The sequence below is a fragment of the Strix uralensis genome, chromosome Z (assembly GCF_047716275.1).
Source record: "Strix uralensis isolate ZFMK-TIS-50842 chromosome Z, bStrUra1, whole genome shotgun sequence".
Classification (NCBI taxonomy): domain Eukaryota; kingdom Metazoa; phylum Chordata; class Aves; order Strigiformes; family Strigidae; genus Strix; species Strix uralensis.
The window spans coordinates 100558353-100583133 of NC_134012.1; the positions used below are offsets into that span (position 1 = coordinate 100558353).

Sequence of the window (24781 nt, forward strand, 5' to 3'; positions counted from 1 at the left end):
CAAGAGGGAATGGCCTCAAGCTGCGCCAGGGCAGGGTCAGACTGGCTCTTAGGAAGAATTTCTTTGCAGAAGGGGTTGTTGGGCGTTGGAATGGGCTGCCCAGGGCAGGGGGGGAGTCCCCATCCCTGGAGGGGTTGAAGAGTCGCGTTGACCCAGCGCTGAGGGATCTGGTGGAGTTGGGAACGGTCAAGTGTGAGGTTCATGATTGAGCTGGAGAATCTTCAAGGTCTTTTCCAACCCAGATGATTCTGGGATTTTGTGTGATTCTGTGATTTCAGAGCACCTAACTCAGAGAAGGGCCACGGGCGGGGGGTGAGGGCAGGGGTGAAGGGGTGAGGGCAGAGGTGAGGGGTGAGGGTGTGCGGGCAGGGCCGCGGCCGTTCCCCGAGCGGCCCCCAGAGGGCGCCCTCGCTCCCCGGCGGGGCGCTGAGGCGGCGGCTGCTGCCGAGCGCGGCCCGGCCCGTCCTCTCCTCCTCCTCCCTCCTCCTCCTCCTCCCGCCCGGCCCGGCCTCTCCTCCTCCTCCGCCGCCTCCTCCTCCGGCCCCCGCCCCCATGGCCCGGGCTGGCCAGGCTGCGGGCGGCAGCGGCGGGAACGCGTGAGGCGCCTCAGCCCCTTCCGCCGGCGGCTGCTCGCGGCGCTGCCCCGCGCCCGCCGGCCGCGCGCTCCCCGCCTTGCAGCTCTTCTCCCCCCCCCCCCCCCCCATTTTTTTTACCCATTTTTTATTTTATTATTTTCATTTTTTCTACTTCGCGTTGGACATGGAGCCGCCGCGACTCTTTTGATGCCCGCCGGCCGGCTTTTTGGCTTTTTTTTTTTTTTTCTTTTTTTTGGGGGGGGCAGGATTTCCCTCTGTATGGTTTTCCAGCGGTGGGAGGACCCTTCCCCATCCTTCCCCGTCTCCTTGAGTTAGTTCCCCGCACGGAGCCTCCTGGACTGAATGCAACTTTTTTTCCTCCCTCCGCACCCCTTCCCCTTTTGCTGATCCCTGTCAGCAGGGACCGAAAAAACCCCAAAACCCAACCAAACCCCCCAAAAGCCCCGGCGAGGAGGAGGCAGAAGGGGCTGAGCGTGCATGTGTGGCTGCTGCTGGTGCTCAGGACCCGACTCTGTAGGTGTGTGTTGAAATATGGAGAATAGTCTTGGATGTCTTTGGGTACCAAAACTGGCTTTTCTCCTCTTCGGGTTTACGCTGGCGAACCTCCATCCTCGAGTCTCTGGTAAGTCAGTTCTGCTTTATTTCCTTTTTCTCTCCGGGGTGAGGGGGATTTGTTTTTGTTTTTGGTGTTTTTGTTTTTTGTTTTTTTGTTTTTTTTTTTTTTTTCCTCTGCATCCCAAAGCAACGTGCCCGTTTCTCTTGTGCTGATGGACTTTTCTCACCTTCTGCAAGCATGATATGGTGTTTTTTTATTTTTTTCCGAGCGTTTTGTTGTTGCTGTTGCTGTTTTGCATCACTTGCTACAGATGGGAAGGGGGGAACCGCGTTTAGAAGCGCCTTGCGCAGCCTTGGGGAGAAAGGGGAGCACTGGAAAGAAGGAAATCTATGGAAAATAAAGGAGAAATGTGGCAGGAGGTGGCATAATAGGTGGTAGGGTTAGTTCCCAGTTCTGCACCTGATCCCGCTTGCGGTTGGATAAATTCGCCTGTAGCTTTTTGGGTTTGTGTGTTGAAACCAAGGGAAGGGGCTGCTTTTACTGGGGAAAGGAATAAAAAGCAGCAGAGGAGTTAGCGAGGCAGAAAAGGCGCTTCTCTGCAAAGCATCTTCCAACTCTATGAGGCTGCGAGTCTTCGGGGCTGCACCTCTCTCGCTGCACTTGGCAGGCACATTTTCTAATTAAAAATGGCAAAGCCGGTGGTGTGTGTGGAAGCGGGGTCGGGGAGGAAGGGAGAGGACTGACACGGCGATGCTCTGGGGCTACTTGTGCGGGAGGTAGAGAAGGGTTCGGCACTACGCAATCTCTTCTTCGAAAAGAAAGGGAAAAGAGGTGGGAGTGCGAGCCAAGAAGTGTTAGGAACTAAGAAAGTGCAGCTTTGATTTGCAGGAGGCTCAGGGTGTGAGTGCGTGGTGGAGGGAGATGCGTGCGAGGAAATATTATTCCCCAGCGCTCATCTAATTGTCTCCAAAAGAAAACGAGGCACACTTTGGTAGGAGAAACCTTGGGAAGGGGGAGTCTGGAAAATACACACACAAAAAAAAAAAAAGCATCCGAGCAGACTGCTTTTCGCTGCAGCGACGGAGGAACAATGGGAACCAACTCCCCACACCGCACACACCACCGCTAAAGCAGGTTTTTGTGATGGGGAGAGCGCTGCACCACGAAGCGTTGGGCGAGAAGGTCCTCGGTGTCTTCTGGCAAAGCTCAGGGTGTCAGCTGTATGCAGATTGCCCGTGGAGGTGGTGCTTCCTCTACACAAACCGCTGTATCTTTTGATTGTCCTGATTTTGGGCAGTTAGTGCGTAAACTGGAAGATGCTCCTCTGTCAAACCAGGAGGTTTTATTTTTTGTACGCGTGTCCCCAGCATCGTCCTCTGCAATGACTTGCGTGGGAGGAGGGGGGGGACCAGGGCAGTGGGAGCAGGATAACAAATTGGTGTCTCTTTTGCCTTTCCAGCTTAAAAGCTGGGAGACGTGGCAGTGATCCTCCTTCCTGAAAGATGATTGACTTGCAGGTTGCTTTGCTGCCAAAGGAGGGGATGGAGCGAGAGCCTCTGTGTGCCTGAGGAGGGAAGGAAACCGTGTGCTGTGTCAGGGGCCAAACGTGCCGCAAACCCGTCGCTCCCACAGCGTCCGTATTGTTTTGTGGTTTGTGGAGGAAACAGGCTGTTTTCCAACTGCACGTATCGGCTGTGTGTTTCACACCCCATCTCCGAGACACGGGTGGGTTTTTTTTTTTTTTTTGCCCCGATTTTGAAGGTGGCATCTTTGCGGCGCAGCCAATTCCTTGCGCTGCGCTTCACAAAGCTGCAAACGGGCAAAGTTTTCCCAGCGTCGCAGCCCCGGGGGCTGTCGTGAGTTTGTGCTTTCCTGAGCGTCTTTATCGCCATCCCAAGTCAGTCGACTAACCCAAATCAAGCAGATCTTACCCCTTTTTGGGCAAGGCAGCGGCCTCCACACCACCGGCGAGCTGGTGTGCCATGGGCAGGAGGTGCAGGCAGGAGGTGCGGGTAGCGCTCTGTGCTTGGCACCGTCCCCGCACAGCAGGGCATGAGCAGGCAGCGAGTCCTGCTAACAAAGGGCTCCCAGAGATGCTGCACAATGAGGTGGGCTCCTCTCTTGCCCCCCTGCCCAAAGCCCGGAGCTGCTGTGGGTGTGCAGGGCGGGGGGGGATTGTTCAAAACTTTGGTCCCAAAGGGCAGCGGCGCATCCATGTGCGGGCAGGGACGCGCCGTTTCTGCGCCCGAGTCAAGTCCCGCGTCCGTCCTTTGCCGTTGGGCACGAGGGGCGAAATGGTTTGGGGGATGAGACAGAAAGTAAAGCGCAACATTGGACTTTTCCTGGTTAAATATATGTGGGTGGAAGAACAGATGATGGGCAACGTTTGCCATTTTGGAAAGAGGCCGTGGAAAACGTGTTCCTGATAAAGGGGGATGTAAATTATGTAGCGCTTGATCATGCTGGTGCTGTATGGTTTGTTCTGTGTAGGTATTAAAGTAACCACTAAATACTTACCTTTCTTTCTTGTCTGTAGAATTTAACTCCATCTCAAAGATTTTTTTTTTTTTTTGTGTGTGAATGGCTTCTGCGTTTGGTGTCTTTGCCTCCCACTAGATCCTGGCGAGAAATTTAGCGTTAGTGCAGCATGTCAGAGCCCGGCGATGTCTGGGTACTATGGCAATCACTCCTGTGAGTGGTGCAGTATAAATCACCAGTGACCTGTCACAGCATCCATTTCACATGCGCTGCAGTTGCCCTCTGTGTTACGAGGCGTGTGAGCCACCCCGGGGTACCACAGGACTGGGGTAACCTCCGCGCGTTCGCCAGAGTGTTTTTAAAAATGGAAATGAGCTTAGTTGAGGACGAGCAATTTATATTTGAGTTAAGTCTTCTTTCTAGAGTTTGTTGAATGTTTTTGTATTCAGCTCTTCTTGTTTTATGCCTTTTTGTCCTCACTCCCCACTTCTCCACGTCCATATGGATCCAGGACCAATGCTGACTTCAGACACACAGGCAGGAACGTTTGTTTTCAATCAGATTATGCCAAGTGCAATCATGTCCAGATTTCACACTTGGTTCATTTATCCTTGACTGCTACTCTGTTGTCCTTCCCAATACAAAACTTAGCCTGAAAGATCTGTTCCAGGGCCCAAGACGTGGAAGCGCCATCGAGATATTTCTCTGTTTGGCTGAACCCATCTTTGCTTGCCTGTTTTATGCTGGGACGGTAGGATTTTCGGGCAGGGCTGTCAGGGCTTTGCTCTGCAGATTCACAGCGGGATCGTGGTCCGCAGCGAGGGCTTCCAGGATCCAAATGATTGATAAATACATCTGTGCTTCTCAAATTTAGGGAAGAAAACCGGGGACTGCAGTCCAGGCGAGTTCTTCCCATCATCAGACTGAGCTTAAGTTCAGAGCTAGTGCCCTGACCTTGCTGTTTGCATCTCCCTGGAGCAGCCTGGCTGGAGATGGAGGAGCAAGTGCTGCCTTCTCCCAACCCACCCGGACTTTCACTCCACTGCCAGGGAAGCGGAGAGCCTTGTTTTGCATCCCTGTCCTGTCTCACATTTTAACTGGCAAAAGGCTGATGCTGTACGTGGGCTGGTATTTCCCAGTAGCCTGTTGTTTAACACCATCCTGCAATAATCTGGGTTTTGCCTGAGCTCGGTCCCTGAAGCGTGTGTTGTATGTGACGCCTGGCTTGGCCCCTTCTAGCGGGAGACTGCTGTCAATCCAGTGACATGACAGCTAAAATAACTCTTTCAGAGTCATTCATCAGATGTACAGCACATGGATGTTCCACCAGCTGTCCTTTAGAGGGCCAGTACTGATTTTTTAAGCTTTAGTTTTACGAGATAAAATAACGCCGCAAAACCGAGTGTTTCCCATGTGCCCGCTTGTGCGGCGGATCCAGCTGCAGAGGATAAAACTCTGCGGTGTGTTTGCACCTCCATTCTTGGTGAAAAACTTGTAAAGACTTCAGCGAATGTGCTAATGTGAGTAAGCTGTGAAAGAAGTTTGCCTTTTCCTGATAGTTTAACATCTGGCCAGGCTAAAGCTCGCCGGTTCCCCGCTGTGCTGGCGTAGGAGAAGGTTTAGCTGTGCCGCCGCCGTGCAGGTGTAGGGACAGTCAGACTCGAAGGCCAACAGGTAGGTTCTCCCTTCAGGTTTGCTGCTGCAAATCCCTTGGTGGATGCAGTTTACAGAAGTTCTCCCTTGGTGTAGGGAACGAAGCGCTTGTGAAAGAAGCTGCGGCTCAAAGCGGGGATCGTGTTTTCTCATGCCTAATTTTCCCTTCTGCTGAAATGCAGATCTGTAACAGGGTGAGTCAGTGCAGCCAGTCTCTTTGTTGTAATACAAATAGATGGAAATTTCTTAAAATGTTGGCCTTGCCTGAATAAAAAGTATACTAACAAATTCCACCGAGGCTTTCATGATTAATTAACTAAAGGCAAAAAAATTCACTTGCTCTGTTAAAATTATCCCTTGGGTGAAACAGTGACCTACATTTTTTTTATTTCCATTGGAATCCAAACTAAAGAGACTGGCCCTGTCCTCGTTTCACTTGCCCCCCCCCTCCCCTTACTGCAGCCACAGTGCTCGGGGCTGGATGGAGCTGCTCCTGCCCAGCATCAGCTCGGGACACAGCACCCAAATCTGCAGGGTGCAGAGGGGTCCCCACTCCTCCAGAAGGCACCCACTGCCACGTCCTCTTTGCTATTCCCTGAGTCTCTGACCGCCTTTACTTTTAATTTGCCCAAGTGAATTCCTTTCTCCACGCTGGCCTGAAAAATCATCTGCCAATAAACAGGTGCCACAACGTACCGCATCCGTGAGCTCAGGCGGTTTGCAGGGTTCACACCCGGTGTTTGCACCATTTTTTATCTGTCTCCCTGCTGAATGTTTCTAACGCTCACTTACAAGAATTTCTTCTCCAATGTTTGTTGCGGGGGTGGCTTAAATTGTTACCGGTTCTGGTCCTTGAGAGATAAATCTCCTTCATGTGTCCATTACCTGTCTCCTCCTCCCCATCCCCTTCTATAAACTTCACGGTCTGTTTGACCACTTCTGCTGTTGAAAAGCAACAGCGGTTTCCTCTGCAAGATAACGGATGCTTGATGCTTAGGAATTTTTTTTTTTAATACGGGTGGAGAGCCTCGGGCATTTGAGATTTGCTCCTTTGGGTCTTCTGCACAGCCCTCTGTAAGGAAAACTCTCCAACTATGGAAAGCAACAACTGAAAGTGAAGTGTATCTCCTGATTTCTGACAGTAAATTCTCTGGTAAAATAGAGTATATTATTCCTGAAAGATAACGCATCAGATAATTGTAAACCTAGCAGAATTGTTTCTTTCTGCCAACGTTTCTCAATTTCAGCTTTGATGTGAAGGGCTACATCTAAATTGGGCTAATGACAGAACATCTCGCTCGAGAGTTTGGAGACGTCTGCACTATAAAGGAAACGGAATTCTCAGAGAGGCACAATAAACGCGCAGTTAAATGTCTCAATTTCTGTCTCGGTTGATGGCAGTCATTTGTCGATGCTAATGCCAGTATGTGCTGTAATTTTATAAATGCTCTGAAGTATTCAAAATACATTGAAAACTACTCTAAATTGCTGCCCGAAGTTTCAGCAAAATATTAGTTGTCAAACAGAGAAGCTGAAGGAATAGTATCTTGGAAGTTGCATTACTGGCTGAGAACTGGCTATCTTCTCACCCTGCGAAGCAGAGTTTAAAACAAGGAGTCTACTGATGTTTTGATGATTTACTTTATTTTTATGGTGCTTTATGAATAATCAGATTCGCTGGAGTGATCACATGCACCCAGCCCATGGTCACACTTCCCTGGGCTGGAGGACTCACAAGCTGCCTCCTCTCTCCCAGCCTGGAAGCAGAAGGTGAACAACCAGCAGCTTTGTAATTTCCAAAGCTTTGATACCAATTTCCATCCGTTTTGGGAAGCAACATCCTGGCCAGCTGAGAAGTTTGACTCATTGGAAGAAATACTTATTGTCTTTCTCTTCTGGGGTCTTACAGTGAGAACAAAGGGTGACAAAAATAAATAAAGATACTGGAAAGCTCCTGTTCTGTGCACAGAGTTTCCTGGACAGTGAAATAACCCCATCCACCAATGCAGGTGTTTATGAAAACATTTGTTTTAGGTGGAGAGGTTAGGGTGGTTGGATGCTTTCTGTGCCACTGTGTTACGAAACACAGAATTTATCCAAATCGTGGAGGTGGTGCTTGCACGACGTGGACGTAGCGTGGGACGAGGATGTACTGTGGGAGGTGAGGCTGTGCTCGTTGGGGGGTGGATGGAGAGCTTTATAAATTGCAGGGTTACGACTCTTTTGAGAGGCTCTGTAGATTAGCTGAGCTAAGGTCAGCTCTTCAATCACCAGAAGAGCTCAGCAATGAATGACAGTCTCCTAGTTCATATTTTTATCATTTATATATAATAACAGTTTCGCAGCCTGGTGGCCGCATTCTCTATACCCTGTCAGTCAATGGGAGCTTCAGATGTTGTGCTGACAGGGACTGTGTTTGTCCTGCACAGGTGAGGAGCGACATTTCTATATTTCCAATTTGCCTTTGCTTATTGCTTTCTTTTTTTTTTTTTTTTTTTTTTTTTTCTGCCCTCAATATCACAGCTCTGTTCTTGCCTCCTATTTCTTTACTCGCACTGCATACCTTCCGCCGTCTCCACAGCTGCCCGATGCTCTATCAAATCTCAGTGCAGCGCTGCCAGAACAGGCTGTTTTGGTAAAAGGAGCAGCAAAGTGACTCTTGGATATGGGTAGTTTCTCCAGTGAAAGATTAAGAGAGATTATAGTGTTATAAACGGGACTAAAGCGAACTATTATTTTGCAGTTCACTGCTTGCTTTTGGGTGCACGGAGAGAGATTGTCGTAAAAAATAGTGACGTAAAGTTTGTATCCTCTGCCTGGCTGGTCACAGGTGTGAGTCTAAGGAGAAGTTCTCACTGAAGTCCTGTCCACCATACACTTCTGCCAGGTCCTGCACTTGGGCCACAACAACCCCCTGCATGGCTACAGGCTCGGGGAGGGGTGGCTGGAGCTGTCTGGAAGAGAAGGATCTGGGGGTTCTAATTGACAAGCAGCTGAACACGAGCCAGCAGTGTGCCCAGGTGGCCAAGAGAGCCAATGGCATCCTGGCTTGGATTAGAAATAGTGTGACCAGCAGAAGCAGGGAGGTGATAGTCCCCCTGTGCTCTGCACTGGTGAGGCCACACCTGGAGTGTTGTGTCCAGTTTTGGGCACCTCAATACGAGAGAGATCTCGAGGGGCTGGAGCGAGTGCAGAGGAGGGCAACGAGGCTGGGGAAGGGCCTGGAGAATAAATCCTGTGAGGAGCCATTGAAGGAGCTGGGACTGTTCAGTGTGAGGAGGAGAAGGCTGAGGGGAGACCTCATCACTCTCTACAGCTCCCTGAAAGGACATTGTAGAGAGGTTGGTGCTGGTCTCTTCTCACAGGTGATTAGTGACAGAACAAGAGGGAACGGCTTTAAACTGCAACAGGGGAGGTTCAGACTGGACATGAGGGAAAAATGTTCCCCAGAAAGAGTGGTCAGAGAGTGGAATAGGCTGCCCAGGGAGGGGGTGGAGTCCCCACCCCTGGATGTGTTTAAGGGTCGTTTGGATGAGCTGTTGGGGGATGTGGTGTAGGGGAGAACTTTGTAGAGTAGGGCTGAGGGTTGGACTCGATGATCTCAAGGGTCTTTTCCAACCTGAATGATTCTGTGATTCTGTGATGGGAACAGATAATGTTTCCACTCAAACAGGAATCCTTTGCTCGTTTAGTCTGTTCTGTGTGTGGACAATCCACAGAACTTCACCTATTTACCTTGCGCTGTGATGGGCTGCAGGACATTCTCCCTTGGTGTAGCTAATTGCATTCACTGGGTTGCTTTTTGTTTATTTTTTTTTTTCTGCCTGCTTTGTTTCTCTTTTTAATTTGCTTGACTTCAGTTGCGTGCCACTGGTTCTTGCAGTGCCATTCCCCACTAAACTAACACTGGATTCTCCCCAAGAAGGTATGAAATACAGTGAAGGTCGTGAGCTGGAGGCGGTTGCTGTTGGCGTAACTGAACACTGACCTCATATATATATATTATTTTAGAGCCTTATTCCATGTTCCTTGTCCCATTTTCTTGGAGTGTATTTTGAGGAGGAACAAAAAAATGCCCAGTAGCCAAATCTGGTGCAACAAATCTGAGAAATCTCCGTTCAGAAAGTGCCTGAAGGCTGGTGGCTGTCTGAACGGTGTGACCTGTAGCTAAACCAGTGGGCATTTCTGTCTGGCTGTCGAGCTCTGAGAGCAGTAATTAGACAAAACATGACGGCTCTGGACAAGGTCAATTGATACAATTGCGTGAAGTGTTTCTTTCTAACAAAGTGTTGCAATTAAAAGCTGAAGGTTGCTTCCCTAGGAGTGGAGTTGACTTACCAGCAAGGAGGGGGCTGTCCTGGGGCTGGCAGCAGGTACTGAGCACAGTTGGGTGTTTCATCCTTAGCCCACAGCTTCCCCAAAGGGCTTGTTCAGCGCAGAGTTTACTCAAGAACCTCCTTCCTCCTGAGTGTCTTGCCAACAGTCTTCTCCTCACTAGCCGAAGCAAAAAAAGCCTTTTAAAAGCATTCTTTTGAGTGTCTATCCACAATATTCATTCTGTTTTTCCTCTTAGAAGCATCAGGGGAAGAAGACAGACATTTAAAAAGTCTCTGAGGGGCCTTCATCCGTATACCCTTCCATTTTTTTTTTTTCTTTGCCTTCTGATGCTCAGAAAAAGAAGAAAAAAAAATCCCTTAAAACTTTCCTTCTGTTCTTCCCTGGTGCTGAAGACACACAACAGACTGCAGTCGTGGTGAGACCCAAATGCACCACCCTGTTGACTGTTGACGAAGCAATGCCTTTTCTTGCACGGATTGTCGTTGCCTTGAGGGGGGGGGGGGGGGGGGCGGATTAGGTTATCCTAATTTCCTACATGTTATTTATAAATTTGGCAAAAAGGCCCACAATCCCCCATTCTGCTTTGAAAGGCAGCTTCCTACATGGTTTTCTGCTCAGAAGATTGAAAAGGTTTAGATGAATTATTGAAGAGGAGTCTGTCATACATATGAAAGTAGTTAATGGTCTTAGATTTAGACTTTGCTGTTAAAAAGGACATTGGGATTTTTGTGTATTTATTTACAGGGGCTCAGGACCTTTTTATTTTCCCTGGACACTGTGTCCTCCTGTGTGAGAAACAGCGTGAAGCGAGTTTTGACCCAGCGCTGAGGGATGTGGTGGAGTTGGGAACGGTCAGTGTGAGGTTCATGGTTGGACTGGAGGAGCTTCAAGGGCTTTTCCAACTGAGATGATTCTGGGATTCTGTGAAAAAATTAACTTGAATCTGACAGCTCTTGTTTTAACCATTCATGATTAGGAGGATGCGAAACAGAGACGGTTTCATACCGTTGGATCGTGTCAGAATGGCCTTTTCCAGAGATTTAGAAATGTAGAAATTTTCTGTGCCAATGGAGGCTGATAGCTCCCATGGTCCAAGTGTTGATAGGACATTTAGCAAACCAGCAGTAGAAGGACGCTTAGAAAAAGGTATTTATGCACAAGGTTTTAAAGTGCTGTAGGATAGAGGGTGTTGTACGTGCAGCGCTTTTTGCAAAAATCATGCGGTTTAATGTTTTTAGATTTCTGGCGGTAATTGGTTTTGACATTAAAAGTAAGGGCATACTCAGTTTGTGGAAATTAAAACAACTGTGTGCTTTGGAATAGCAGGTGCGTGTTATAAGAAATATATTCTGTTCTGGCGGAGTCTGTTACCCGTGGCAGTTTGCTCTGATCTCCCTCTCACGCAAACGTTATTCTTTGTTTTCATTAATCTGAAATAAAGGTCATCTGGATGAAAGATTCCAGAGAAAACTGGGTAAACAGCTGTATTTCCATACTGCCCACACAATTCTCTAAGCCCACAGTAATGGAGAATAAATCAGATTTTTTTTTTTTAATCCATCACATTTTAATGATTTAAACAATTATAAAAAGAGAGAGAAAGGTTGTTTCAACGCATTAGGCCACATTCACAACCTGAATAAATCTTCACTGACTTCCGTGGAGACACCTTCACATCAACAACATCCTCCTAACACAATTTGTTGTTGATCATTTGCATTCCTTCTATGCTCACGCAGATGCTGATTCTCTGCAACCAAATAGCTTTGCTATAGCAGGTGTATTGATATTAAAAGGGTTGTTAACATCTCTCCAGAGGGGGATATTCTGTTACCAGAAACTCTGTCAAGCTTTTCCATCTGTGTAGGGATTTTGTCAGAAGCTGGTGTTACGTTATTAAAAGTATTAGTTATCTCTTGATTTGTGTCTAATTGAATTACATCATTAATAGAACTCAATTACAATCAATGGAAAATGATATCACCGCAAGGACGGTGGCCACTCGAGGGTGTGAGTAATGCTTTGTGCTCAACCAACCAGTCACAAATGGGGCAGCACCGTGACTCTTCAGGAGCAAATTTTCCAATCCTGACCAAGGGGAGGTTTCCTACTTAACTAGGGATACTGGTTTGGAGCCACCCAAATCCCTTGGCACCGTCGCTTCGTTGCAAATTGGTTTTTGTGAATCGACTATGAAATGGTTTTAATCTCAAACATGCGATAAAATAATGCTTCGGCTTTTTTTTTTTTTTTTTGTCTTTTTTTCCCCCCACCCATGCTTCTTACATAACCTTAATCTGTTTTTATCACAAATTCTTGAAGTAGTGTGGAGTGAGGCCACCGATAAAGAATCACAGGGGCCATCCTTGTGCGTGCCAAGTCCGGGCTGTCGGCGTTGTGTTGTCACTCATGTTACTCCTCCTTTTCATATCAGAACTCACGGAACATCCCAGGAATGACAAGTGTGTCTGTCCATAACTACAAAACTAGCTAGCTTTCCAAAAAACACCAAATCTATGAGACTTGGGAGAATAAATCCACAGAGAAGTCGGAGCAGAATCCAAAGTGGCAGAATGAGAGAGGTGGATTTCCAGGTTTTTTTGCAGAATTGGAGATACTGGCCGTAGAAATGAAACATTGCTCCTCAAGGAAGCAAGAAGGAAGCTGTAGACTCTTGCTCGGTTGTTTAATTTGCTGCCCACTGGAGATGGACCCCAAGTCCTGCTCGTGGCTGCAGCAGAAGTGCAAAAGAAAGATACTACAGCGACGAAACAGAACAAACAAGATTATCCATCACCCATGAGACACGCAGAGCTATACTGTCAGGAGTATGTTATAGCAGAACCCTGGGCTATAATATACCATTAATTTTTTTTAAAGTAATACTCTTGACAGGTTTTAATGGGAAATTCCACTTACAAATCAATGGTGTGATTCAGTCCTGTATTTATTAACACATTCCTCAGATTGCAGATGAGTGAAACTACCTGAGTACAATTCAAATGGCCCTTAAATGTGGAGCGTGGTAGTGTTTGAGTGTCCGATAATTTATATTGCCAGACTCTGTCTCATTAAATGAGATCTGTCTCCGTGCATTAATATGCCAAATACCTGATAGCAATAACTATTTCATTAGTTCTGATTGTTCCTGACATCTCCTACGTCGTCAGGAGTTTTTCTGCATCACCCTTTGCTGGGCTCCAGGCTTTGCCACCAAATACTCTGTTCCCGTATGGTAGGTAAATGGGTTGTGTCAGAAAGAAGTAAACCTTTATACAAGGTCAGTCTGGGTCACTGCATGACTAAAAACCATCCAAAAATGCAGCCAGACACTCCTAGAGCTGGGCTTAACTTTCCCTGTTTTCTCGGACATGAATGCTGATGCTCAGGTTTCCATCCCAAGTCCTTTTCCAGGGCTGAGCTGTAGAGCTAAAGGTCCTGTGATCCTCCCCATGAGTAAACCTGATGCTAAGACAGGTCCCCTTTGAGCTACAGGTGTTTTTGTTTTTTTTTTTTTTTCTCTCTAATTTTCTATTAGGTTTTCAATCATACCCCTTCTAAAATCTCATTTTCCCAAACTGCTCCGTGATGCTGCCACAGCCTTTTAAGCGTCCCGTTGCCGCTTCACCACAACGTTAAATGAGGATGGGGAGGTGCTTATCCCAGTTAAAGCTAAACAACTGCAAACACCTATGAGGGATGGTAAAATGCTTTGAGATTCCTATAGTAAAAGGGTACGACACAACTGTAATGTATGGCTGCCATAAAATGCTGATCATCCTAACGCTAGTAAGCTCCAAATGAGACTAGAGTTAGCCTGACAATAAATTAGATTTTAAAAGGTAATTCAGTGAATGTATGATGAAAATTTGGCCTCTTAGTATACGATCTGTCAGCAACTTATCTGAATTTGTTTCTCATTTTTTGTAGAACATTTCTTGATGGCATATACATTACTCTGTAATATAAAAAAGTGAGCAGCTAACAGTTTCCAAAATCCACCCCTAGGAATAGCCTATTTGGCTCCTGGGAGGAAGCTGGTCTTTTAAAATGATAATCAATAAACATTTCCCCCAAAATCTTGGGCAGATGCCTCTCAAAACCAGGACTGAAAAAACCCATTGTTCTTCTTTGTGGTCATTAGTCTTAAAATGGTAAGCGTTGGTGAGTGCTGAAGGCCTTCCCTCACCCCTCTGTTACTACATTAAATACATTCCTGGTGTTCACAGCCTGAAGAAGCCGAAGAGGGGATGAAAAATACCCCTCTGTGTTCCTTGGTAACCTCGCACAAAATAAAAATGGCAATTCAACAGGCAAAGAACAAAACTGGGGGCAAGTACCAACTGTTGCTTCAGGGTTTGTCCTTCAGGAATAACCATTATGTTTTAAGCCTGGGACTTAATTGTCAACTGTCGGGACTAGAAGGGCTACAGCTAATGAACACAACCCGTCCTCTGCTTCTACCTTCTTGGAAATCCTGCTTTGTACTTTTTTTTTGGTCCTGTGGTAGTTCTGTTCATCCTGACAGTCGATTTAAGCGGAGGAGAGGGGAGTAGGACCACACGGCACACGACAGTGTGCTGCAAAGCCTGGTGAAGGCTGGACTTAGGATCCAGCCCAGCAGCTCTAAATGATGGAACAGCTTTTTTTGTGTCTTGTAGCTTTGGGCTTCAGTTTGGTGCATATCCTTAAATACATAACAAATCCACATCCAATATGTAGGGGAAAAAACTCCTTAAATGATCCCAAAAGAGGCAGGTTGGAGGAACAGTGGAGGAAGGGGCCGTTGCAGTCCTGTTAGCATCAGCCCTTGCTGCTGTCTTCTGCTCATACACCCAGATTTGGGGTCAGAAGGGAATTTTCTCCTCATGGCCAGATTACCAGGGACTGTTTTTCCCCCCTTTCCTGTACAGTGGGGTCTGCTGGGCTTCCTAGCATCTTGTGCAACATTCAGGGACATCGGTATCCCCACGTCTCCTCTGGTAGTTACAGTTTCTGGTCTTTATGAGGTCTTAAGAAGGGTGCCTGTGAGTATTTTGGGGGTTCGTGGCATGTGGTGAAGCTCTGTGGACCTTTCTGCAGTAGGTGTCCGTTGTGTAGCTCTTCTCTGACGTAGGCTTGACGACCCTGGTTGTCCCTTTCCATCCAAAGCCCCACGCGGGATCATTTCTTCTACATGTTTGGTCAAACTGGAGCCCTGCCTGCTCCAATTTACCCGATGGGAAATTCTCTCTTCTAACTTCACGTTCCTGGAAGCTTGTTTAAGGCATATGTTAATCTCGGGAGAAAAATAATCACCTGCTGGTGGTGAATCATCTGACCTGCCTTGATGTCTATCTCGGGGTAATGCTAACCTTCACAAGGTACCTACTTTATTCCGCCGTAATTCATTTCTATGACTGTATAGTAGTAAGAAAACCTTAACATCGGTATTAAAAAAGCCACTGACTTTTCCAGCCCTGTGCAGATGATTTCTAATGTGGGCTTGGTATTGAATTAACAAAGTGACCTTTGTGGCATTAACCTAGAGGATGGAGCACCGGCAAAGGAGAAAACGGAGCCGCTGTAATTAGGGGCACTGCAGACAGCAAGGCTCTTTTATCAAAACTTGCCTTGGAGCATCCGATGCCTCGAGCAAGAATCTGTAAGTGGAAGCAGAGGCAAGGAGATGCTTATTATCAGAGAGTTAGGGCAGATCCTCTTGAAACTTTGTTGTCTACTAGATCATGGCTAAAACAAAGGAGCTGCAAGTCGACAAACTCTCCTGTAGGTTAGAAAAGAGCAAAAGGTAATTTCCTCTGTCGGTGTTTTCAAACCATTTCTGCAACACTGCTGCGAGCGACCCATTTGCTTCGAGGACACCCCACCTCGTTTGAGGTGGGGAATTGGGGGATGGCCGGGGGTAGAGCAAAGCCAGAGGAGATACTCAGGGTCTTTGGCAGCTCCCAACCCTGGGAGGTGGCCTCACCCTGCAAAGAGAACGTTGCAGGCTGTTTCTCATGCTCCTAGCATGCAGCACGCTGGTATTTGGTGTGTCAGGAAACCAGTCGCTTCATGACCTGATGGAATAAATGGATGTTTGGATGACTCTGCGCTATCTATGCAGTAGGCTAAGGAGGTGTTTTTATTTTTTTTTTAAATCACCTCCTTAGCCTACTGCATAGATAGGTGCAGAATTGTTGGCCTGTCGTGGTTTGAGCCCAGAGGGCAGCTGAGCACCACGCAGCCGTCCAGTCCTCCCTTCCCCGCAGCGCTGAAAAGGAAAAAAATGAATCCAAAGGCTCAGGAGTGGAGATAAGGAGGGGAGCGGGGGGGTGTCACTCACCCATTATGGTCATGGGCAAAGGGCAGGCTCATTAGGGGCAGAAAAAGAATATCACTGCTTCAAAACATTAAAGATAATGACACTTCACAGACAGAATGGGACAGTGAGAAACGTTACAGCATCTTAAAACCACCTCCCCCCACCCCTCCCTTCTTCCCAGGCTCAGTTTTGTTCCCAATATCTCTACCTCCTCCCCCAGCAGCACAGGGGATGGGGGGTGCAGTCAGTGCTGCTGTTCCTTCCTCCAAGGCTGGGGGGAAGCACTCTTCTGCATTCCTCCCCATGCTCCACGTCACGTCCCTCTCACAGCAGACAGTCCCCCACAAACTCTCTCCACCGTGAATCCTCCCCACGGGGTGATTCTTCCCGAGATGCTCCGCCGTGGGTCACCCCCACGTGTTGCACCTCCCAGCGCTGAACTACTGCTTCTCTACTGCTTCTGTGGGGCTGCTTCTCCCCACAGAGTCCCGGGGGTCCCCCACAGGCAAATCTCTGCTCCTCCAGTGACCCCCATGGGTGATGGGGGGGGCCCTGCCCTCTCACCACAGGGTACAGGGGGGTTCCATGCTCCGGTGCATCTCCCCCTCTTCCTCCTCCTTCCTCCCACTGACCTCGGTGTTCACAGAGGCGTCCTTCTCCTAAATCCTCCTCACAACTCCTCCCAAATTCCCCTTCTTAAATACATTATCACAGAGGCACAGCCACCATCACTAACTGGCCTTGGCCAGAGGTGGGTCCGACTTGGAGCCAGGGGAGCTTCCAGAAGCTTCTCACACAGACCACCACTGTAACCCCCTCCCCTGCTAGCAAAAACCTCAGTCACACACACAAACCAAGGGCAGATCAGCTCCCCCAGAATTATCCAGGAGTGAGATTCATGGAGCGATGCCCCTGATTAGATAAAATCCTGCCTTAATTCCTGCCCTTCGTTAAGGGCCCCACACTCACTTCGGAGTGTGTGGGCAGCATTTTGCTGTCTGGTGACTTCTGTGGACAGGGAGAAAATGCAGTTCTATGAATGAGATGCTTTATATATAATATATATATATTTATTTTTATATTTATATATACTCTAGATGGGGAGGTGAATATATACGTGTGTATCTGTGTAAGTAGGTATGTTTGTGTGTGCATTGCTGTACTTGAGTGATTTTTTTTTAGCTTGGATATACCCGGGTGTAGGTGTATAGATACACCTATACATGTGGACAGGTGTGCCCATATATAAAATATATATACACACATATATATATCTACAGTAACAGCAAAAGTGCAAGTTCTTAGTAGACTATAGTTTGAAGAGCAAACCGACGTGCTGGAAGAGCTGAAAGAAAAACTGCAAGTGTGTGCTGCTGTGGTAATGACTTTTATTCCTTGAGATTGTGATTTAAAAAAAACAAGCTAGAAGGACGTGACTCGAACTGAAGGTTTCAGTTATCATTAGTAGGGGTAAAACACTCATTATTTGGACTTCTGAGAATCAGCAGTTCAATGCCAGCTTAAACACCTCCCAGCCATCTTTTGCTGCTCTACACGGATGCTAATTCTGTAAACTGAAATAACAGTGTGGGTTAAAAGCCATAAAGGTGGCAAGCTCCCTCCTCTCTTGGAGAATTAGAAAATTTCACATAGTTTTGATCTATAGTGTAAATTAGGCCCAGAAAGTGGGGTGCTACGTCTTCATTAAAAGAGGAGACAGTAATCACGAGACCATGGAGCGTGATGGTGCGGGGTTTGCTGTGGTTCTTTTGTTGCTGGGTGGGTTTGGTTTTTTTTTTTTTTTTTTGAATTATGACTACTGAATATTGGTTTTGCACTCGTATAAAAATATGACTTTACGAGCTAAGTATAATCAACAGAAGCATACACGTGTTTTCACTGAAAGATGTGGCAATTTATGAAAATACTGTATATTCATGATCAATGCATGGATTCATTAAAACTAATTTTTTTTAAGTAGAAATTTAATATCTTCTCCTGTAAGTTATAATAATTAACAGTACCCAGGGACAGATTTTATAGGGATAAATCAGAAGTATGACTTCATGCCAATTTTTTGCCCCCTGGAGTTTTCTATTTTCACTTCCAAACAGCGATAAATTATGCATTTTACATACAATTAATGTGTTTTTAATGAACAATTAGAAAATTGCTGTGGGATGAAACGACTGTGAGGTAAACTTTGACTTTTAGAGGAAAAACTGCCCTCTGGGTTTATACACGTGCCAAACTTTTTCTGTACAAGTTTTATTGTCTTTGCAATCTCTTTCAATGTTTTTCTTTGCACCTCTAAGTCTGGACCTCTGTAAAAGCTGCTTTTTGAGTGCTGTGAAAGAAGCTGGCGATGTTTTGAGGTTTCCCCCGTTGGAGCAGACTTTGGCCACAGGCTGGAAAAAAAATTACCTTGGAAAAACATTATCTGTTGTTCCCTCCTGTTCCTGCAAATTGGTAGTGACCTCAACCCGAAGCAGTTGCACCCGTAGAAATCCTGGGACGGGAATCAGGTGCACGAGGCATAAATTCTGCACCGTGATAAATCCTTGTCACGCCAATGATCACAGCCGAGGTTGAATTTGGGATTAGGATGAGGGCTTTAGGCTTGATAGACGCTTGCGGAGGTTTCAGCTTTTGTCTAACATGGATTTATTCTGTTTTATAGAATTTAATTCCAACGGACTTTTTTTGATAGAAATGAGAATAATTTCCTCACACCTGTGTTTCAGGAGATGATTGGCTTTATATGAGCGAAGAAAATAGATGTGGAGAGGGGAAGGAGGAATATTGATTTGTAATGCACTAAGCCTGAGCTTTACATAGATAATTTGTCTGTATATATTTTGTGGTGGAAATGCCTGTCTTGCAAGAACGTTTGGTTGTAGACATCCAGTATTTTCCAAATGGAAATTGGTGATGAGTGGGTTATATGAACATGGTGGTTAATATTCAACCTGACAGTGGAATCGCTGTAAAATGAAAATCTTTTCCCATTTTACTGTCCTGTAACCATGAGGGTGACAACACAGCTGAGAGCAGGGCTGCGTTTTCAAGCACTTACCATCCAGTTTGCACTTGTCTTCCCACCTCTTCACAAGGATCTAAAGGGGCTTTCTTATGCCATAGAAGCTGGTGTACAAGCCTGCATTTCCACCAGATTTGGCTTTGAGTAATTAGGACAGAATAATTGATTGGTTATGTTTCTATTTCTGGGTTGTTCATTATTTTAAAGTGAAGTACTGTAGATGGGCAATCAATATCAGAGTGAAGGTACATGACATCACCTTTTGTAACTGCGGATTTCTCTTCCTTTATTTTGTCCTTTTGTGAAGTCAAAGGACAGGAAAACTGCAGTCAAATGTCTGCTGTGACCAAACCTCTAGAAAACATCCTCTCTTGGCGTGAAGCCCCTTCCACATGCTGGGATCTTTCCAAGAATGGCAAAAAGTCCTTCAGGAAACTTTCTTGAAAGGACTCAAGTTAAGTGGAGACCACATTGTCCAGATTGGTTTCATCTTCAGTTGAGCTCAGAGGCTCTTTTTTGATCAAATTTGACCGAGGGGTTAAACTGCCAGGGTTTAACAAGCCATAGGACAAGAGGGAATGGCCTCAAGCTGCGCCAGGGCAGGGTCAGACTGGCTCTTAGGAAGTATTTCTTTGCAGAAGGGGTTGTTGGGCGTTGGAATGGGCTACCCAGGGCAGGGGGGGAGTCCCCATCCCTGGAGGGGTTGAAGAGTCGGGTTGACCCAGCGCTGAGGGATGTGGTGGAGTTGAGAACGGTCAGTGTGAGGTTCATGGTTGGACTGGAGGATCTTCAAGGGCTTTTCCAACTGAGATGATTCTGGGATTCTGTGGGGTGGTTCATACCCATAGATGGTTGTGAAGAGCCACTCAAGGAAGGGCAGCACTGTCTGAATGCTTCCTGGGAAACAGGAGGAGACACAAAGTTGGGACACTGAGCCGGGCTCCAAAACTTTGGCTGCTGCCAGATGTGTCTGTACTGGAGAAGAGTGGGAGCAGCATCAGTCAGTGCAGTGCTCCTCTGTCCCACTGGAGGGGCTGTTTTAATGTACAACCAGCCTCAGAACAGAGCTGGGCTTCCAGCTCCTACTTGTCCTCTGCTTTGCAGAAGATCTGGGTTTGGTTCCTGGTGTTTCTGGCCCAGCAACACCACTAGTGGTTTATTTGGTAACGAGACTTTTGTTGTGCAACTTTACAAAGTTAATGGTGGTAACAGCAATATCCAATATCTCTAAAACAAGCCATTTTTAACTCTTTTAAAAACCAGGACAACATGATCCTGTCAGCACAGTCAAAAGATTCTGCCAGCTCTTGTCTCTAATTGAGAGCGATGATGTCTTCCTTCCCCCTCACACGGAGGATTTACTGCAGCTCCCACTGGGCTGTTTGGATGAGAAATTAAATGCCATCAGCCCTGGTTAATCCCCGTTTTGCTCAGCCTTGTGCCTGAGTGACCAGAAGCCCCGTGCAGCAGTCGCGGTGAGGATGCGCCCGGTGCAGGACCGGACTCGTGGGGCTGAAGAAACACGAGGTTTACACCAGTTTAGATGAACTGGGCTGGATGGAAACAGAGCAGAGTCTTCCCTGCTCTGGTACTGAATAAAGCAGGAAGGCTGCGGGTGTTTTGGTGTCAAAGCCCCTTCTGCATTCAGTGACTTGGGCGCTTTGATGGCTTTTGTGTTGTGGGAAAGGCAGGAGAGTGTCGGGGCTCTGAAGGACGGAGCACGGTTGTTCACGCTGGTTCTGCTCCAGGATGACTTTTCATGGTATTTATGTTCCTTTTCTCCAGGGAAAAAAATAACAGTAAGAACAGCAAAGACTGAATAATAGACATAATCTCTATTTCCTGTAAAACACCTCATCCTGCATATACCCTTCATTTCTTTTAAGGCCAAAAGCACTCAAACAGAAAAGTCCATGGAAGAAGGAAGAAAGGGGGATTTAGTTGACCTTTATATGCCCTGGTGGGATTTGCCAGCAGTATTTTCCACCCTGTGGAACTGGGCAGGAGGTTCAGTCCATGTTTTGCTTTTCCTTCATTCATCTTCCTCCAGCTCTGAAATTGGGTCCATCCTGTAGCATTTATCTGAGGTGGCGTTAATTGGGCGGATCCTGTATAATCTGATTGCGGTGGCAGGTAACGGTGAAAGCTTGTCCAGAAAAACTCACCGGGGTAGTTATTTCTAAGTGAGTTGTTGCATGAGATGCTCAGAAGAAAGGAAAAGAATTGCGTAAAGAAGTCAGAGGGAGACTGGAGAAGAGAGCTGGATGTCCAAATTAAATGCAACAGCAGTAATTTTTAACATGAAAGAACCAATTTCTAGGAAGCTAGTGAAGTGAGAAGTGAGACGAAATGGTGAGAAACAAGGCAAATTGCAAAGCAGGAGAGATTGCAAAGCACTAAGAGATTTCAAGGATGGAACCTTTCTCTCCACCACCCCACACATAACGTGTGCGTATGTGCACACCATATAGCACGGGATTTCCAAATATATATAACCCCTGTGTATTTATTTTCTGTAGAATAAGTTGGATCCTTAAAATAGTACTTTGAAGTCATATTTCAAATTTTTTGAAGCTTTGGCTTTCAATTAGTGGGAGGTTTTTTTCTGAAAACAAGTGCTCAAAGCTGTTTGCCACTTGTTTCAGTTTCTGGTAATTGCAAATAGATTGAAAAGATTTTATGCAAGTTTTGTTCTAAAAATTAATCACCCTCTGCAAGAAGACAAAACATGATGTTTTTTAAGAGACCCGTTTTGAGTCTTCAACTGTTTGCATGTTGGGCTGCCGTGATAGATGAGCTCAGGGCTGTGTTGTGACTCCGAGCTCAGAGATCAAATGTTTGATGGATGCTTATACAAATGTCTGATGCCTCAGTAACAAACTAAACAGCAAAAAGTTTCAAGTGGGACTTCCAGGAATGTCCAATCCCAGGGGAGAGTGGGGATGGGGGGGATGTGAATTAATGATCCCTTGTGTTGTTTAAGTCAGTGAAAAGCCAGGACTGACCGACATTTATGTCCTCCTTGTCCTCCATCCAGGGAAAAGTTTGTAGAGAAGGAAATGAAAATGAAAAAATGAAAATGAAAATGAAAATGAAAAGCAAGACTCCTTTTCTAGCGGTGCTGTCGCTGGTGATTAGAGGTAGGGAAGGATGTGCAGCAGGGATGCGTGCAAGGATGCGCCTCTGGAGCAGAGGGCAGATGGTGGATGTTGGGTGTGGTACCGGCCACGATACCAGAAGCAGAAAATTCTTCTTGGGTTGATGTTGCTGAAGGGCATTTATCTCACCAGAGAGCTGGCTGCGCGTCTTCCTGTCCTCCCCTGGTTTTGGGAGGCTATGTTGGCTAGTGTGGTTTATCCAAGAGCTGAATCCAGCCCAAAATGTTTAAAATAAATACAGAGTCAAGCCTCTGGGCGTTTATCAAGCCTTGCAGATGTGCCTTTTCTTGAGGACCATGAGCATCGTATTCCTCACGCCAACGCCGGGCCAGCCCAGAGGCTGAATTATTTGTGCTTTTGCAGGGAGCTGTGAAGCTTTTCAGTGCTTTACTGCGGCATAAATCCTGTTATTACCCTGATTTACCTGCGCTCTTTTGAAACGTGGAAAGTATTTTCCCACCGACAGGAATGTTTTCCCAAAAGTTCCCTGTTTATTGATGGTTAGAAGCAAAAAGTCCTTAGATGCTGGGGAAAGGAACGGTGCACCTCTGAGGGGCTTGCGTGGTAAAACAGATCTAATAATTTTTCAAGGAGAAATTCCTTAGGGTTTGCTTCCAAGGATAGGAAAGGGTCAGGTTTTGGAAGGAAAATGAGTATTTGGCTTCTCATATCTGAGCTGGACAGATACCAATCGCTTCTTTGCTTGTGCAGATTTCTTGATGCAGGTGCTTGTTCTCTGTCGGTCCGAGGGCTGTTTTGGGAAGGGAAGGCTGCATCCGTGGGGCTCGTCTGTGGGAGATTTTTATGCTCGTGGAAAGATTAAGGAGGTTTTTGAACATTGTCCCTCGGTTTACTGGAAAATGCTTTGGCTTTTTTTTTTCATTTTTGTTATTGTTTTAAAAAAGGATTGTCCTTGAAGCCAGAACACAGAAGTAATATATTTCAGTAAAACAAGTGCATAATAAAGAAGCGCATGTAATTATTCCCACTCTACTTTTCTCACTAATATTTGCTGCTGTCTCCTGCAAAATTATTCCTTAGCTAAATCATGTGAACGAAACACTGAACTATTTAAGGACACGGGTACTGGGTGTTCCCCCCTCCCCAGTGCTCAGCTCCGGTTCAGAATTGTGCTGTCTTCTGCATTCCCCCCATGGGGATGCGGAGGGATTAGGACAGCTCTGTGCATGTCTGGGAATGGCCTCGGTTTTCTTGGGAGAGTCATTTCTTCCAGTGTACACCATCCTTCTACAGAGGTGATGATGGCCTGGAGTCATCCAGCCTTGGTTGTGGTGTCTACCCGCTGTGGGAACACGGAGCCCATCTGCCTCACTTGGGTATGCAACCTACCCCTAAATACTAGGTGCCTAAAGAACCAGTCCTTCTAAAGCAGGGCCTAAGCTCCTTCTTTAGTCACTGGAGAATATGAAGTTACTTGAAAGACCTCCCAAGGAAAAGCCTTCAGGCTGCTGACTGCTTCAGGAGGCACCAATATCCACCTGCGTGCTTGTGTCACGACCGGACTGGGAGCCCAGGGAGTCGTAAAGGTTCTGTGATCCCCTTGGGTTAAATTAGGGTGAAACGACACCAAACGACCGGTTAAAATGTTTTACTTGTGGTAGAAATGGCTTAAACTTGGGAAAGGATAATAAGCAACGGGGTCTCTTATGAATCTATAAGAAAGAAAAGGAAGAAAAGGAAGGAAAAAGAAAGAAGAGAAAGAGAGTCAAAGACATCTGGATCACCACCCCTGGATCCAGCGTTGTCTCAGGTCCGGTAATCTTGGGTGGTGGGTGCACACCCAGCAAGGTTTCTGTTGCCTTTTAAGTTCATTTTATCAGCTGATTTGCATACTAGATGAGGAGAGGCAGATATTCCATGAACTCATTTCCATGAGAGATGAGGAAAAGGTGGAGCAGGGGTTCTGTGCATGTGTTGAGGGGGAAGGGGGTGCACCACCCCTTGTCCAGTTGAGTTGGTGGTCACAATCTCCCCTGGTTCCCACAGCTTTTTGCTGACTTCCTGCTTCTTGAACAATCATCTGGCTTCTAGGGCAGAAACACTCCCCTCTTATCAAGCCTTATCACCTCTTCAATGGCAAAGTCCTTAGCAAGGCCTGCATGGTGTCTGGCTTTCATGATGGAGCCAGTGATTCGCAATCCTTGTGCTTGAGGGGAAACATTTGGCTTCACTCAGTCCACGTTTCCCCCCTTTGAGGTTTATCTCAGGAGTCTGACGCTACAACCACAAAGGAGTGGGGGGTGCATCCTTCCATACACTCCCACTTCCTTGGGTGACCTTCCTTAGACTCATCACAAAGTCCACAGCTTGTCCTTGAGTTTTTCTGTGTTGATGAATGTTTGAGGCATCGATTCCTTCAGTTCCTCACAGCTGGAGACCAAATTAGAGACCGGATTTCCCTGACAGACCCTCTTCTGCCTCCTAAGTGGTCGATGAAGGAAGAGGGACCCCACCAGGACTTGCTGAGGATCTGATGGCCCCTTGAAGGGGCCCTTTGCTCTGCGTTAGCAGCAGACGAGTGGGTATTTATAGGTATTTATAGATATTTATAGGTATTTATAGGGGTAGGGCTGGTGAGCAGGCTCCTCCGCTGGTGCCCAGTATTAGGTGAACCGTAAGGTCATGGTGAAACGTCTC

General features: G+C 46.7%; 1 protein-coding gene across 1 annotated transcript in view; it reads left to right on the top strand.

Moving 5' to 3' along the window:
- Positions 1–310: 310 nt before the first annotated feature.
- The window catches only part of DCC (DCC netrin 1 receptor), a 641274-nt gene continuing 616803 nt past the window's right edge, over positions 311–24781 (top strand). The window contains exon 1 of the mRNA XM_074856359.1: positions 311–1218. Coding sequence (XP_074712460.1) covers positions 1128–1218 — 91 coding nt within the window. The 5' untranslated portion in view covers positions 311–1127. The remainder of the gene's footprint in view (positions 1219–24781) is intronic.